Genomic DNA, 18,198 nt, shown 5'->3' with positions numbered 1-18,198 from the left:
TGCATCAGAATCACCTGGAGGGCTTACTCAAATGCAGATTCGTGGGCCACCTCCCAGGGCTCCTGAGTCTACAGAACTGGAGTAGGACCAAGAATCTGCATTTCTAGAGACTTCCTAGGTGGTGCTGATGCTGCTGGTCTGTGGCCCACACTCGGAGAGATTCCCCCAGCAAGTATAGTTAAAAGCACAGCACAGCCTGCCAAGGACACAGTTCCAGGCCTTCGGCTGTATGACCCTGGGTAAGCCGGCTGGCACTCAACATGCTTTAGGTTCCTAAAACCTGTGAAGGAAAAAACTTTGGCCCACCTCATACAGATATTAGGGCGTTGAAGCAGCTAATACCTGTGGAGCATTTAGAACACGCAGCCTGGCATATAACATCTGGTAATTCCTGATGAACTCTAGAGTTCTGAAATAGAAACACATTCAACATCTTCAGACATCAGGAGGGCTTTCCCATGGAAGACTCATTCTGCATAGTTCCTGGGGACAGTCAGGGATTTGGGGGTTAGAATTGACGGAGAAGGAGGCTTTGGATCTCTGCCAATGAGGGCTTTTCAGCAGGCACAAGAGCAGTGGTGCAGACGGCTGGGCTGGGTTCTGACGGTCTAGGGTAAGGGTAAGACGGGCGTTTGATGAGTGTTAGCTTGTTCTAGTTACATGGGCTTCGGAGAAGGCAAGTGTCACCTGTGATCACCAACAGTTATCAAAGTGTTGGCGCAAGACCAACAGTGTCACTGAGAACTTAGCAGAAATGCAAATTCCGGGGCCCCACCTCAGAGCTCCGGACTCAGAAACTCTGGGGTGGGGCCTGGCAATCTGCATTTTAACAAGCCCTTCAGCTGGCGCTGATGCCCCTTAGGTGTGAGAACCAGTCACCTAGAGCATCACACAAAACAATACTTCCATGAGGCTCTAGAAGACCAAAACTCAATTAAACTCACTCTAATAAGGTATCAGGTATAATATGTCTTTGATAAACACATGCATCAAACTCCTCACATGAAACATTTGCTTCTGTGTTTAAAATACATAAAATAGGGGCACCTGGGTGGCTCAGTGGGTTAAGCCTCTGCCTTCAGCTCAGGTCATGATCTCAGGGTCCTGGGATCGAGTCCCGCATCAGGCTCTCTGCTAAGCAGGAAGCCTGCTTCCTCCTCTCTCTCTCTCTCTCTCTCTGCCTACCTCTCTGCCTACTTGTGATCTCTTTCTGTCAAATAATATAAATAAAATCTTTAAAAATAAATAAATAAAATAAAATACATAAAATATATATACTGCTGGCTACCAGAGCACAGGAGGGGCAGGAAGATGGGGGAAACCGGTGATGAAGGTTAAGAGTACACTTCCTGTCATGGGCGCCGAGCGGGGTAAATAGATTCGAGGCACCACTGTGGTCCACACCTGAAATTAATGTAACATGGTATGGTAACTACACTGGAATTCAAATCAAAAAACTTAATAAAAATAATACACCCAGAAAACATGTCACAAAAATAATGCTCAGTTTGTTCAAAACCGGAAGATCCAAACTCCACAAAGAAAAGCAGCGGGCCCTCCCACCCCGTCTCAGCAGGGACCGTTCACTCTTAACTGCCTTTCAGCAGATGCGGTGAGGAGAAGGGCAGCGCTGGGACCAGGAGCAGCGGGGCGCGGAAGGCCGGCAAGGATGGAGAGGATGCATACGCCAGGGTCTGCGCCCTAGTCTGAGGATCCCCAAGAGGAGACCCCAAGACAAGGACTCGAGCATGAGCAGTTCACTTCGCAAGTGAAAGAAACACCAAACACCAGGAAGGGACTGCGGAAGGCTGGCTGTCCGTAAAAGGCATCTTCTTGAGCCTTCGAGAGGTACTTCGCAGCGTGTGGTCTTACGTCGCCTACCTTCCTAACCCCGACGAAGAGCCCGACCCAGAAACACACACAGGGACCCTGACTTCCCATCTCTCTCTCCTTGCCAGCCAGTCTCGTCCGAAGCCTCGCCTCTGCCACAGGACAGCAGCTTAGAACAGCTGAATACACTGAGACGTTCTCGTGCCGCGGGGCCTCTTCTAAGTACTTTAAGTATATTAACTCCTGCATAAACAATGAGGTAGGTACTCCTCTCCCCATTTTACAGGTGTAAAAAGTGAGGGTCAGAGACCTTAAGTAACTTCCAAAGGGTCACGCAGCTAAAAAGGGCAGACACTGGCTCTGAGCTTAAAGAGTCTTTCTCCACAGTCTGTAGGCTTAATGACGTCTATGCTGTACTTCCTGTGGAGGCCACTTAGAGAGAGGGGACACAAGATTGAAAGCTACTCCCTTGGCCAGGATGTACCTGTGAGAGAAATGGGGAAACATGGCGGCAGAGAGATGGAGCCCGAGAGCGCCAGCTAGCTCAAGACGGCAGCAGGGCTGCACGTGTGAGCCAAGGTTCTACCGGAAGTGGCGAGGGATGCTGAGAGATGTTTACTTGCTGCTCTGTCAGTTCCTGCGTGTCTCTGGGGCAGCACTGGAGGAGAGGCAAGAACCCAGCATTCTGGAGCACATGCAAACGGCCTTGAATCTGGAACAGGGGAGGGCAGGAGACACTCTGACAAAGGTCTTGTCTTTTTTCCACAGACCAATTTAAAGAGAAAATGTGAAACGAAGCAAGAGTGAAGGTACCAAGGGAAGTGATAGCCGGGCGCAGAGCTGTTGAGAGCCACAAGGAGGAGCCAGAGGAAGTCTTACCCACAGGCTACAAGGGCAGAGGCACTGATAAAAAGGGCGATGCAGAGTGGGCCGTGCCCAAGTCAGGTGCCCCCACATGTGGGCTTGGGCTCCTTAGAATCTTCCTCCCCTACAGCGACAGGCAGGAGCACTTTGTCTCTCCACTGCATTAACGAAAATTTCTCCCCATCTGCGCAGCACCCATGTTCCTGCTATCCTCTCCCAGGACAGTGAAAGCCCTTGCAGAGAAAGGAAGCCACGGATCATCTTTGAATCTACAGCTCCTGCTCCAGCACCTGGCATGTCATTGGTTCTGGAAACGTCTGTGGAAGCGAACTTGCTGAAGTGCTGCGCACACAGACATGCAGTGAAATGTGTTGTCACCTTAAGGCCGGCAAGGATGGAGAGGATGCATACGCCAGGGTCTGCGCCCTAGTCTGAGGATCCCCAAGAGGAGACCCCAAGACAAGGACTCGAGCATGAGCAGTTCACTTCGCAAGTGAAAGAAACACCAAACACCAGGAAGGGACTGCGGAAGGCTGGCTGTCCGTAAAAGGCATCTTCTTGAGCCAGCTGACCATGTGAGCTAGTGGAGCTTAGCCGGCTGGGGAAACTGCAGGAGCCCTGCTGAACACATCCCTGAGGGAGGAGGGGGCATACACAGTAACTCCCATCAGTTATTGAGTGTGTTCATTCATGGGCCCTCTGTATGAGTGGCACAGAAGGTTCCAGTGGGAAGAGAAACCTCTTGGGCAAAGTGCAGGTGCCAGCAGCTGGAAGCCAGACAGATGTGCAATGAAATGGTAACAGCAAGGCAGTGGGCCTCCCGCCACCACCCCAGAGCTCAGCAGGTCTAGGGAGACCCAGGAATTTGCATTTCTAATGCATCTCTCACCTTTCTACCTGGAAGGACAAAGGTGAATCACCAAAGACAACTTTAGACCCTATCCACCTGGAGATAGCATGGGAGTAATCTATGTAACAGACTTCACTAACTAGCCTGTGTCTACCATTAGTTTCCTGTATATTTATCTTTCCATATCTGCTGCTCTTAGAAGTCCAAAACCACTTTCCTTTGTCATTTTTCTGCAAATTTTGTCTTCTTTGTTAAGAATGCTATACAAGCTGAGGTTTGAAGCCACCTCTTTGAGTTATTCATTTTTCTGAGTTTCTCTCATGTATGTATGAGATGTACACATTAATAAACTTCTGGTTGGGGCGCCTAGGTGGCTCAGTGGGTTAAAGCCTCTGCCTTTGGCTCAGGTCATGATCTCAGGGTCCTGGAATCGAGCCCCGCATCGGGCTCTCTGCTCGGTGGGGAGCCTGCTTCCTCCTCTCTCTCTCTCTCTGCCTGCCTCTCTGCCTACTTGTGATTTCTGTCTGTCAAGTAAATAAATAAAATCTTTGAGAAAAAATAAATAAACTTCTGGTTGATTTTCTCTTGTTAACCTATCTTTCATCACACAGGGCCCAGTCAAGTACTTAGAGGGGCAAAAGGAATGATTATTTTTCATCCCAAATAGAGACAAAGCCAAAGAGGTGAAATACAATTTTGTTTGGTCCTCTGCAGGAAAACTCTTCCCACCTTGCTCAAAGCCTATGTTGCATGCCTGTGGCAATAGGACCATGTAGCACACTCCCAGGAACCATGTGTACCTGCTGTGGCCAAGGTTAAGGCCACTCACAAGATCCTGAGGAGGCTGCCTTCCTAGCAGTTCCATCCAAGTCTTTCTCTCTAGGGGTGGCCAGGCAAACACAGATCCCAGAAGTAAAGAGGACAAACAAACAAATATTTCAGGAAGGACCCAGCTTTTGGATACAGAACTGAATCCAGCAGGGGACTAGCCCAATTCAGGAAGCTGTTCCTCCTGATCTCAAACAGAGCTCTCCAGCAGAACTCCTGCCACTAGGGCAGCCAAAGGCAGTGCTGCATCCCTTCCTGCCAGGCCTCAGAATCACTACGTAGTGACCTTGAGATCCTCCTACTCCATTCTGGAAAAGGCAAATCTTCCAGAAGACACCCCCCCAAATAATTTCCATCACCTTACACTCACCCCCCACCTGTGATAACCAAAAACATAACAGGCTTCCTGTCCTTTGCTGCTAGTTTACAGTAAAAGCATATGCTTGCAGGAAACAGAATCCTGAACAAAAATTGGTGCTTATTTCACAATACTAAATTTCCAGTTGAAACCTACGCTGTCAGTTTAGTGGTTTCTAAACCACTCGTGACCTCTTAGGAGATGAGCGGAGCAAGGCCAGGAGACTGAGACAACAGATTTACCCTTCCCCAGAGCAGAGGCAGCCCTGTTGATCTTTTTATGGTGATCACCCCTACTGAATAACACGACAGAATCACATCCCCACAGTTCCACCTTGAAACCAGGGTCACTGACACACAACCCAAGGTGTTAGGCCTCAAGTCACTGCGGCATCGGGGCCTTCCACATTCAGGAGGCCTGGCACTAGAGAACACTTAGGTCAGCACCCAATACAGGATCATTTGTTGCAGCCTAGAGCTTCGTGGTGAGGCAAAGAAAAGCCTCTCCCACTCGCAAATCGGAACATTTTCCCAGCTTTCCCAAGGGGTTGCCAAGTGACTCAGCACTGGCCCAGTGTGGGCACTATTATTGATGAGAAATCTTCCGCCTCGGTGATATACTGCATACAACACATGCCCAAAGAACAGTGCCAAGTCATACCAGGAAGAGCAGGCAAATTATTCACCTCCACTTTCAACACAGGCAAATCCTGTCTTAATGCAGAAGCTACTCAGTATCAGAAAGACAAAGCCCCTAAGATTGTCAGAGATTTCCATCTGAGATTCAAGGAATTAGTAGGCAGAAACTGTCCTTTCTTGTTGACTATTAAAAGGCAATCAAATTGAGGACAGCAGAGAAAAAGGGCAAGAAAAAAAATAATTTTTTCAAAAACAACCCCAGAGCCGAAAGCTGCATAAATGCCTTCAGCTTCCTAAATTCTGTCTTTGCGAGTCTATGAGCTCCGCCCAGAGGTCATTTCCAGAACTGCGTGTTCATTTAATTCAGAAAAAGAAAATCTGCATCTTCTGGGGTCCAGGGCCTGACATGCTTTGGGAAACTGGTGAAAATTCTCAGACAACATCCCCTCTTTCTTGCCTTTTGTTAAAGGAATGTCCCTGAACTCTGAAATACAGGATATTCAGGGAGCCTGGTGAGATCCAGGAGGAAAATTCTCTTTGATATTTGTACCTGTCAAGGAACTAGTTGAGTTCCTGGCAGGTTGAACTCAGCGCAAAGAAAGCAGTGTGTTCAAAGAGTTCTTTTAGAAGAAAAAATGACAGCTCTCACTGAAATAAAATATAAGACCGGAGAGCAACTCAGGGAGCAAACAGGAACATGTCTAATATTAGAAGAACTGAGAATAATGTGCCTTCAAGAAAGACCCATGCGCCACTTGCCTAGAAGACCCAACTGTAAGGTGCCCACCCCTTTACGCAAACTCAGACGATCTCCCCCTGAGGCAACCAGTCATACTTCCCAAAAACTGACTGCAGTCCCCAGAACATTCCTCTGGTGTCCGTCCTGTTCAGCACTTTCACACAGGCTTCATCACTCCACCCCAGCCTCCACATGGGTGACCCTCAGGCCACAAAGGGTCAGGCTAGGATCAAGAGGCCCAGTGCTCTGCACTCTCAACTGTGCAGTGCAAGACACGTTCTGTTCCAGATATCACAAGCTAGCCCAGCAAATAAATGAAGCCTTCAAAAAAACAACAATATGCTGGTGCCAAAAGTTTCATCTACCATCTGGAGAGTTTCTCATCCCAGCCCGCGTGCTCCTGCCTTCATCAGCTTGTGCCTTCCATGACTTAAGATGGCTTTGACAGATTCTCGAGGGGAAAAACATCCAACTTTCCCTTTGTCTTCTTCCAACACCTGCCACCCCCGGCCACCCAAGTTCTTCCTTCACTACGAACAGTGAACAGCCTTTTCATGTCTATTGACAAAAATATCTATGGCAATGTTCATCCCTCTCAGGAGTATTAAAGCTCTAGAAAATACCCTTGCTAAACCTCTGTACATTCTCATTTCAGTGAGGCTAAGCACTCCCAGAATGGTGCCCTCTTGGTTTTTTGTTGTTGTTGCTGTTGCTGTTGTTGTCGAACAGACTTGATTTTTTCGAGCAGTCATACGTTCACAGCAAAATTGAGATGAAAGCACAGCGATCTCCCATAAAACCCCTGAGCCCACATGTGCATAGCCTCCCCGTTAACAAACGCCCCCACCAGAGAGGTGCATTTGCTACAATCAATGAACCTGCACTGGTACAGCATCACCACCCGGAATTCAAAGTTTATATTAGGATTCACTCTTGGTGCTGCACATTTTGTGGGTCCGGATGCATGATGACTCCACGTATCCACCCCTATAGCATCAGGGAGGGTAGGTTCACTGCCCTCCCCTCTCCCCATTTCTCGACCATAGGGCAAAAAGATCTGTACTCAGCATGACTCAGGAGGACTCCAAGCAGTGTTCCCCAGGCGCCCCCCTCCCGAGCAATAACAATCAGCAGGGGGACTGGCTGAAGTCACAAACGTTCAACTGCACCATCTGTCCACTAAATCAGACCTTGCTGGGGATGCAGGAGGGATTCCCTACCCCCTCAAGCTCCATCGGTCTGAGTGTTCATTGTTTAAGCAGCACGGCTGCCAATACTTCTCTCACTGACTCCTTCGTCTTGTTACATGGGACCAGAAAATTGTACAAGGCCCACCAAGCGTCTACTTCTATTAGGCAACATTTTTGCATTCCTACACCATGGTCTACTACTGGTCTGTAAGTTCATAAGCGTGCCATTTAGATCATTTAGAGCAAAATGATGGGTTAGGAAAGTAGACCTGCTTGGTTGCAGGAAAGGACTTTCCCGAGGACATGTGCACACATCGTACACAGAGCAGAAGGACACACAGCCAGTATGGGGTTTTCTTCTTTGGGCCTTGAGGGCTCTTCTGCCAGCTGCTGCCCATGGTTCCCCACTGCTCTGCATTCTGCCACAGCCAATGACTGTTTGTGGCAAAATTCGCTGGGCAGTGGGCCATGTGGCTCTTAGAAACAGCAATGGAGAGAGAAGGAAAGGCTGAATTACAAGGTGTTTGAAATGCAGTTCGAGAAAGAAAAAAGTCAGATCTTATTTTCTCTTACCTCCTGGTGATGAAATCTATACATTCATCCCAAAACAGACACCTGACTCTGGGGTCATTCGGAGTCAAGAGCTCAGTCAATATAAAAATCAAGTACACAATACTGAGCATGAAAATCCATTACACGGAAAGTCGAATTTTTTTTTTTTTTAAATCAAAAGGACTCTTACCTTTTCCTTGGCTTTCCTTTTTGTCCCTGCATCCATCCACTCATTTTCTTTCTCCAGCATGTCAATAAAGGCCCAGCGAATACCCTCAATCAATTCCTCCATCTGCAAGAAAATACCCAGAGAGACAGGTCAAAACCAGGAAGATTCAGACAGGGTTTTCTAGGGCACAAGAAAGAGTTCAGTGCCAAATGTGGTGGGAAACAGCTTCCTTTCAGCTTGACTCCAAGCTCTGGCAATATTTCTTTCCCCAGGAAAATGTGGGTTTTTTCCCCATCACGAGAAGATAATTAACCATTCCTTTGCAGAGAACAATTTGATGGTCTAGTTGTAAAAGGATTGTATGTGGAAAGGAATCCACCATAGGTTATAACTGACCTTTCTCCATCTACTAAATTAAGCCATCCTTACCAAGGCGGCAACTAATTTCAATAGTTAAGGCTCTGGGAGAGACATGCGAAGGCATGGGCTGTGTGTTTCAGGTGGGAATTCCAGAAGCAAGTGAGTGAACAGTTGAAGGCGATACTGTTAACAGGCAAACAGGCAGGAAGAGCCAGCGCTCCAAGGGACTCCTTCCCAGTCTAAATCAGGCTTCTGTCAGGACCTAGTTTTCCCCAAACTGAGTGCCCGTGGTCACGCCAAATGCTTTGCTGTTCTCTGCAATCCTCTTGCTCTCCTCTCTACTCCCCTGCAGCTTACAAAAAGTCTTAGGTTATTTCAGACCTAAAATGGTAGGTCCGAAGGAGGCTTCTACAGGAAAGCAGTCTCCGGAAAGACCTGTTCCCAAGTGTTTCAACAGTGAGACCACATACCACAGCGATGGTATGTTTGCCCTGGCTTTTCTTCCCATGTTTATGGGCCAGCAGAGAGAACTAGGGAAGAGAGATGCTAACTCTTGCCTTCAGAGGCCCACGTAGAGGAGTCTGGGGAGGTCCTGCCTGTTTCTAGGGACAAATCTCCCAAAATGTCATTCTCTCACAGAGATGCATTGATTTTCTTGAACAGGATACTCAAGAAAGAATAAATACTAGGTTTGGCACCAGAATTAAATTGTTCCCTTAAGATTAGGGGGTTGAAAATCCATTTTTAGCATTAATTCTCGAAGGAAAGTTTAGATGTTTCCTTGGTTCTATAAGGAATTGTCGGCACAAAGCTCAAAATAATTTTTTTCTGTTTAATAAGTTTTCAGCTATGTTTTCAGTTCAATAACAGTTGTAAGGGAACCAGAACTGTAAATCAGTGGGCTGGGTTCCATCGTATGTAAATAAGAACAAACAGCAGATGGAAGGGGGTGCGGGGAACTTCACAGCTATTTTTTTCCAACTTAGTAAAAACATTAAGGGAACTCTCAACTTCAGTTTGGGGCATGACTGAAAACACGCAATGATAGAAGAGTTGTGGCCCTTTATAATCATGAAGTCAATGGTTCTCAAGCCTGGCGACACACTATCTCTGAGGGGAGCTTTCAACAATCCTGAAGGCGGCAAGGCGGGAGGCTGATGTCAGGGTTCCAGGGTGTAGCCTGGGCTGGGAGGTCCAAACGCCCCCCCCACACACACACCCCAGGTGATTCTACTGCATAGCCAGGGTGTGGCCTCACTGCTCCAGGGAAGCCACTTATTTTACAGATAAAGAAACAAAGAGTCAAGAGAGTCCGTGATCTGTTCCAGCTCTTGCAGCCAGGAAGGGTCAGAGCCAAGACTCAACCATGGAGCTGAATGACATCTGTGAGCTCAGAACTTCCCGGACCAACAGAGCTGTGCCTCACACATGAGAGGGAAAACGCCAGGGAAGTAAAAGGGAACCAACTGAGAGATGTACAAGTCACAATTTCAAACAAAGCCCGCACAAGGAGGATGTTAGAACGACAAGGAAATCTCCAGTGTCTAGAATTTTCGCCTGTTCAGTCATCAGCACCCTTCAGTCTTTGTGACCTCATGGCACGGCAACCCCCATCAGCCTGCCCATGACCTTCCCATAAGAACTGAAACAGTATCTTCCCAAGTTAACTAAGGAGTGGGCAGCCAGGGTGGGGAAAAAGTGGGGCAATTAATTTGAGAGAGACTCAGTGACCAAATCAATGGAAGCAGGTAATTAACCTTATGTGAGGAAGTGAGCAAAGGACTGGTCAGATTACTTCCCAGGTTTGAGGCATGGGCAACTAGGTGAATGCTCCTGCCATTTCCTAAGACCAGGGATGCTGGAAGAGAAAGAGGGCTGGGGACAAAAGCCTCACCTCGGTGGGATGAAGGGTGCACGGGCAATGGAGGCAGCAAGTCTGGACAACCTGGTCAAGGAGTCTGTCTACTCTCAGAGGGCAAGAATCCCTGACCCCTTCGAGGGTCCTTCTAGCTGGACTAAGAATCAAACTGACATAAGACAGGTTAATAGGAGAAAATCAAATTTAATAGAGTATGTAAGGGGAATCCCCATAGATGTGGAAATTCCAAAGACAGGCAAGATGAGGTACACTCGTCATTCTGAACTAAGGACAAAGGGGTCGGGGTTCTGGGACTTCAGAGGAAAGGGAGGCACTTCACAGGGCAATAAAAAGAGCAAGTGTTTGGTAATTAGATGTTTGTCCTGCCATGCAGATGAGTCATTCAAATAAAATCTATCTCTGCTAATAACCCTGACTCTGGGAAAGACTCCCATTTAGATTCTTCTCTCTGGTTAAGGGAAGGGCGAAAGCCCATAGGGTCTCAAGGGCCTTCAGCTCAGACTAATCTCCATGCCGATGCAGCCCATCTTGGGGCAGCCTGTCCTGGGTTTCTACACTATGAAAGACAGAAAGCAAAGATAAGGCAGAGGGAGATGTAGGGTTGAGAGAGGAGGCGGAGGGTTTGGGGTTTGGGGTTTATTGCTGCCGCTGCTGCTGTTGTGTTATTGACCATGTGAGAGATCTAACTGTGTTTAAGCGTCACTGGAAACCCTACAATGAGAAAACAACCAAAGTGATTTTAAAATGAGCCAAAGACATAAGTCAATCAGAGAAAGACAACCATCATCTGGTTTCACTCATACAGGACTATAGAAACAGTGCAGAGGATCACAAGGGAAGGGAGGGGAAATGGAATGAGATGTCATCAGAGAGGGAGACAAACCATGAGACTCTTAATTATGGGAAACAAACTGAGGGCTGTGGAAGGGGAGGTGGGGGGGGGATGGGGTAACTGGGGGATGGGCATTAAGGAGGGCACGTGATGTGCAACTGGGTGTTGTACACAACTGACGAACTATTGAACACTACATCTGAAACTAATGATGTACTGTGTGGACTAACTGAATTTAAATTTAAAAATAAAGAATAAACCCAAAACAAGCCAAAGACATTAACAGTCACCTCCCAAAAGAAGACATACACATGACAAGCATAGGAAACGGTACTTCCCATGATTGGTCACAGAAAAATGCCAACTGAAACAATGAGATACCACCACCCACCTATTAGAATGACCCAAACCCACAACTCTAACACCGCAAAATGCTGGTGAGGCTATGTAGCAACAGGAACTTCCATTCACAGCTGGTGGGATTGCAAAATAGCAGAGTCCCCCTGGAAAGCAGTCTGGCAGTTTCTTAGAAAACTAAACATAATCTTGCCCCAGGAACCAGCAGCCATGCTCTTGGTTATTTACCCTAAGTAAAGGAACTTACACCGACACAAACCCGGCCAAGGATGTTTAAAGAAGCTTTATTCATAATTGTGGCACCTTGGAAGACCCCAAGATGTGCTTCAGGAGGTGAGTGGCTAAACAAACTGTGGTACTTCCAGACAACGGAATATTATTCGGCCCTGAAAAGAAATGAGCTAGCAAGCCATGAGAAGACAGGAAGGAACCTTAAGTACCTATCACTACGGGAAAGAATCCAACCTGAAAAGGCTACACACTGTATGTTTCCAACAACAGAACACTGTGAAAAAGGCCAAACTACGGAGACAGTGAAAAGACTGGGTTGCCAGGGGGTGAAGGCAGAGCAATGAACACACAGAGCACAGAGGAGTTTTCAGGCAGTGAAACTACACTGTATGACAGCATAATGATGGATACAGGTCACTATGTTTTTGTTTTGTTTTTTCCCAAACCCACAGAACGTGTGACACCAAGAGTGAACCTTAAACTGTGGGACTTTGAGTGATATGTGTCAACGTACATTTGCCATTGGTTAAAAAAAAAAAAAAAAGTACCATTCCAGGGAACAATGCTGGTAACGGGGGAGATTCTGTATGTGTGGGGTCAGGGGGTGCATGAGAAATGTCTGCATCTTCCTCTCAGTTTTGTTATAATCATAAAACTGCTGTAAGATCATTTAAGTCTTTTTAAAAATTACCCCAAAACGTACTGACAGAAAGGATTCAGTGAAGAGGAAGAGACTGAACACACAGGAGCTGGGCCCGGAGAGGGCAAAGCGGGACAGGACCCGGAGAGTACATGAGGCAGGATTATGAGAGGAGGCTAAAATGATGGACAGGAAGGCAGAAGAATCTTTAGATTAGATGGTGGAAGACTGACAGTCTTCGTGCAATGGTGTCTTTTCCCCATGAAATAAGAGCAAGATCTTCGGCTAAAAGGGTGTTTCTTGGAAAAAAAAAAAAATCAATTTCTTCACATTCAGCTGTGTGCATCCTAACAAGGTGAACATACTGGTAGGAAGAGAGGTATTTACAGATGAGAACAAAGCGGGCAATGAAAGAGTTGCTCTCAGCACCCTGGCCAACATGTGGTGATACCGAAAGCACCTAAAGAATACATAAAAAGCTGAACATGTCCAAGGAAAATACCTGGAGTGAGGAGTATGAGAACTAGTCTGTTTCACTATGGTTTAAAATAAATGACTTAATCAAATAGAACAAAATAAACACTACCCAAGCCAAAGAGATCTTTGGCAAATACATGTATTTTGGAATTTCTGGACTTCTACAGAGTATCTTAAGTTCGTTTCACCTCTATTTGCTTCGGGGCATGCTTTGCCCCTATTTGCTTCGGGGCACTTTTATGAAGTATGTACCTATTATTAAACTGAGGCTAGGGCACCTGGGTGGCTCAGTCCATTAAGTAAGTGGCTGACTCTTGATTTCAGGTCAGGTCATGATCTCGGGGTCATGAGATCAAGCCCTGCTTCAGGCTCCCAGGTTCAGCGCGAGAGTCAGCTTAAGATTCTCTCTCCCTCTGTCCCTCCCCCCATTCCTAAAAAAATTAAATTAAATTAAATTAAATTAAATGACGCTGAGTGCTTCCAGATACTGCTCTCTAAGTACCTTGGTTTTGTAGGTCCCTCCCTTGCCATCCCTGGGCATTAAAATGGCTCTCGAAATCACTAACATTTTAAACATGTTCCATGGACGCTTAAAGCTCTCTACCCTGTTGATTTGCATTTCAAGTGGAAATCTCTTAAGACCTGTAGGGGCCAAAGACAGGCTGCTCCAAAATGTGCCAGTTTAACATACTGACATTTTAAATAAAAGTTACAATGGGGCATTGGGGTGGTTCAGTCAGTTAACCATTTGCCTTCAGCTTGGATGAATCCCAGGATCCTGGGATCAAGTCCCGCATTGGGCTCCCTACTCTGCAGGGACTCCGCTTCCCCCTCTCTCTCTGCCCCTCTCCCCAGCTTGTGCACACACATAACCTCTCTGTGTCAAATAAATAAAATCCTTTTTAAAAAAGTTACAAAAGAGCCTCCTCCATCCCCCTGAAGGCAGGAAATATATTTCCCAGGTGAAAATTGCCACCTCTATTCCAGGAGGTAAAGAGACAGCCTTATCACTGCAGATGGGAAATTTAGAGCCAAGAAGGCTGTATAAACAACGCTTATAACATGCTTGTTACTTTTTACTAATTTACTACCCCAGCCCAAATTCTGTCTAGAATTTCTTACTGTTGAAGCTCCCAAAGTTAAGTCTCCCTTGTCCTGTCAATTCCTCACAGATCTATCGTCTCCTTGTCTAAAAAGTATGAAAACTCACTGTTGATTTCTTTACATCCCAATTTCCTTAGAGAGCCTTGGTGCACATGTAATAAAACTTGGGATTGTTCTTCTGTTAATCTGACTCATTTAAATTTCATTCCTAGTCCAGCTAGAAGACCTTGAAGGACAGAGAAAGACAATTTCCTTCCTTTCAAGGGCATAAAGATTTCGGCCTATTGCCAAGATGCAGAATGACGAACAGCTGACTGTTGACTCCGGGAGCTTCCTTTCCTTCTCTCCCCTCTCCCCTCCCCCCACCACCACAGTCTTTCCTAAATCTCTACCTTGGTAACTCACTCTCTCTATGGCCCTCCCACAGATGTCAAAACCCAAGCCATCACCTCCCTCTTTGCTTTGCTGTGAGCCTCATCTGGCCCAGCCCTAGACCTCTCAGGTGCCATCATCCCCCCCCCACAGCACTCCCTCCCCCACCCCCCCACCCCCATCTCAGACCCCACTGCAGGGTTGTTTTGTTTTGTTTTGTTTTGCTTTTTACAGACTTTACAGATTTATTGTGTAACATTTTCTGTGAAACAGTGCTGAGCCACCCCAGCAGAGTTCTAGAACAAGTGAAATCTTTTATAGTGATTAATGTCATTGGTTGTCATGTCAATGCAAATAAAAGAAATAATGAGCTTAGCATGTCGGAACTAGGAAATCACTCAGCACTTCTGATTTTTATCTTTAGACTTCTCTACAGCATCACATAATAACATTGCCTTCAGTTAAGCCATGTTCCCTGCAGCACAAAAGCCTGCTAGAGTTTCAAAATAAGAAAAGAGAAAGAGTAATTCTTCACCAAGCCTTGACCTAACGACCCCACCAGGCAACATTTAACACTAATAGAAATCACTTAAGGTGGAAATCCTAAATTGAAGTTTCCCAAGGCAAAAAAAATTTTTTTAGACATAAAAATAAAAACACACTGAAATTAACTCAATTGTTTTTATGGTAAAGTATGCTACATTGAGAAGAAGGGCCCTCTAGGCAAAACAGCATTTTCCTAAGCATCTATTTATTTCAGATCTCAGGGATCCACACTGAAAATACAGTTCATTTGGGGCCCCTGGGTGGCTCAGTTGGTTAAGCATCTGACTCATGATTTCAGCTCAGGTCATGATCTTGGGGTCGTGAGACTGAGCCTTTGCACTGGTTTCTGCACTCTGTCTACTTGACATTCTTTCCCTCTGCCCCTCCCTTAGCACTCATACATGTGCATGCTTTCTCTTTATAATAAATAAACCACATCTTTTTTAAAAATAAAAGAAAATATACTTCATTCAGTTAGTCTATGGGCAGCTGTTTGCTCTTTTCCTCAACCAGTACTATTTAAGAGCAGCTCCACGGGTGCCTGGGTGGCTCCGTTGGTTAGGCAACTGCCTTCAGCTCAGGTCATGATCCTGGAGTTCCGGGATCGAGTCCCGCATCAGGCTCCCAGCTCCACGGGGAGTCTGCTTCTCCGTCTGACCTTCTTCCCTCTCCTGCTCTCTCTCACAGTCTCTCTCTCTCAAATAAATAAATGGAATCTTTAAAAAAAAAAAGTTTAAAAGTGGTTCCGTATTTCAATCTTTGCACTCCAGGATCTTGCCCATAATGTTCTCGATCAGACACTGGGGAGTTACACTTGCGTATGTGTGCACCTGCTACACTTCCATGGAAGATTTTCCTTTTAACAAGAGTCTTCTACCTTAGTAAAATTCAAGTTGTCTCACCTACTCCCTCTTTTGACCTCTCCTTACCATTTCCCCTGTTGCATGGACATAGAAACTTAGTGTTTTATATAAATGAGTCAAGATTGTTCTAGTAATGCACTTGAGGAAACGTATGCCACTACTGCTCGACGAAGGAGTGAATTCATCCCACTCTCAGCTGTAGTTTCCTTCAAAGCTGTGTCTCTAGCAATAAAAAAAAATCCTACATGGCCAACTCAGATCCTTCCTCATACCCATGAATCCCCCAAATGTAAGCCCATACTTTCAGTCCCTTCTCAGAGTTCCTATGAGGGTTATGATCAGAGCAATACAGGTGTGTGTTTAACTGCCATTTGCATATATTTGGTCTCCACAACAAAATCTATAAGCTTTGAAAATAGCAATCACAATTTAGATTCAATGAGATGATGGATATGTAAACGCAGGGATCACTGGCAAACCAAACCAAATAGGCCAATTTAGCACAAACATTATTTTGAGCCAAAAACAATCAAAATCCAGCAGATTCAGGAATAGCTCTTTACCTCCGGGTTAACTGCTTGATTATACCGAGAAGATAGCTATTCACAGAAATGCCTCTTTCTTATAAACTTAACTGCATAATAAAGCAACCTATGTCTTCCAAACATCTTCTCTAGGTTTGTGCTAATAGTCTTTGTCCTCTTCACATCCTGACTCCTCCCCTCTCCTGAGCTCAGATAAGCCTCCTGGTACCTCAAGGTCTTCAGAATTTCATGGCTGTGTGGATTCCCCATTCGTACAAAACTAAATTTGACTTTCTCCTGTTAATCTCTCTCATGTCAAGTGGATTCTTAGTCCAGCTAGAAGGGCCATGAAGGGGAAAGGAAATTCTTCCTCCCCAATGGTTGATGTAGTCAGCAAGACAAGGACTCACTAGACACGGCTCACACCAGACACAGCTACCGCAGAGAGATCCTTGCGACATCAAACAGTTAGCAGAAGGCAACATTTCTTACCATGTCGGTCTCCCAGAATCTCTTTTTGTGGAGTCTGACGGACTCTGGTAGAGTACTCTGGTTTCTGATCCATTTCCTCCCAAATATAGCCTTTGTTTTCCTTTGTGTCTTTTATGTCATTTTTCACACAAACTTTGTTGTGGGTTAATTTGCACATGAGGCAAAGGCTGCTGCTAAGGGACATCTTGGAAGATGAAGCCCTAACACTGGTAGGCACAGGTAGAGCCCTTAAAAGCTGTTAGAGTGCTCCCCACCTAATGCAAAGACTCCCGTATTAGGATACGTTGGTCACAGAATGGGTCAGACTGACACGATGTGATCTGCCAACCTCAAGAAAACTTCTGTGCAACAAGGCACCCTGTAAAACAACACGCATCCCTCCTGGGCATTAGAGTGGCTCCAAGAGACCCGAGGCTCAGCTGAAACTATAATGTGCGTTCAAGACAAACCTTGCTGCAGATTATGATTTTTCCTTTTGTCGTATTTTGTGTCCTAAGAGCTTGGTTTTGTGACCAGTGAGAATGTTCTCTTTGGCCTCCGCCACTCAGAGAGTGCACTTACCAGGGTGCACCTTGGTGGCCAGATAGACCAGGAATCTGAGTCTCAATCTCTCTCCGTGCAGCTGTGCCCTCTATCGGGGAAGTCTGTCATGACAGGTTCCAGCCCAGAGGAACCTCTGCTCTCTCAACCTTCGTTGCTTGTGCATGCAGGAAAGTCCCATTCCAGGAGCACCTGTCCCGTGTCACTGATGAGCAGGTCTGTACCTGGAGGAGGCGTCTCACGGTTTCATGAGGACTGGAGACACTGTTTCCACTACACCATCCTTACTGCCTATGCAAGGCACACTTTTGCTTTCTTAGATAAATTTTGGGAATAAACTATTGGATCATGGGGACTGCTCTCTTTGGATGCCTCTTAAATCTTCATTATGCCATTAAAAGGATTATTGTGGTTTGAGTGCTATTCACAGATCCTACTGGCCAATGGCCAGATGATGGCTCCTCCAAACTGGCTGTACTGAATAGAAAAATAAACGTTATAGAAAACTCTCAATTTGGGCGCCTGGGTGGCTCAGTGGGTTAAGCCGCTGCCTTCGGCTCAGGTCATGATCTCAGGGTCCTGGGATTGAGTCCCGCATCGGGCTCTATGCTCAGCAGGGAGCCTGCTTCCCTCTCTCTCTCTCTGCCTGCCTCTCCATCTACTTGTGATTTCTCTCTGTCAAATAAATAAATAAAATCTTTTAAAAAAAAAAAGAAAACTCTCAATTCTCTTATAAGTAAAATGGCTAGCCTTAAGGGAGACCTTGAAAAGATGAAAGAACAGAAATCAAGCTTAAGATTTAAAAATAAATGTCTACATCCAACTTAAGTTCCCCTTCTTAAAAATCTAGCCTCATCTGCCTGTTGTAACCTCCCTTTCCCTACAAGATTTACAGGAAGCATTCCAGCCTAATCTCTGGGCTCAAAGTACACAGGTTGCTGGTGTAAATGCTAAAAGCCAAGA

The 18,198-nt window shown here is 46.0% G+C and overlaps 1 protein-coding gene across 1 annotated transcript in view; it reads right to left on the bottom strand.

Moving 5' to 3' along the window:
- PHEX (phosphate regulating endopeptidase homolog X-linked) overlaps positions 1-18,198 on the bottom strand; it is a 204,100-nt gene that overhangs the window by 97,165 nt on the left and 88,737 nt on the right. The window contains exon 12 of the mRNA XM_032330228.1: positions 8,040-8,141. Within this exon, the coding sequence (XP_032186119.1) occupies positions 8,040-8,141 (102 nt within the window). The remainder of the gene's footprint in view (positions 1-8,039; positions 8,142-18,198) is intronic.

Source organism: Mustela erminea, chromosome X, assembly GCF_009829155.1.
Source record: "Mustela erminea isolate mMusErm1 chromosome X, mMusErm1.Pri, whole genome shotgun sequence".
NCBI lineage: Eukaryota > Metazoa > Chordata > Mammalia > Carnivora > Mustelidae > Mustela > Mustela erminea.
Note: the sequence above shows the minus strand (reverse complement) of the source record. Positions and strands in the feature narration are given on the sequence as shown.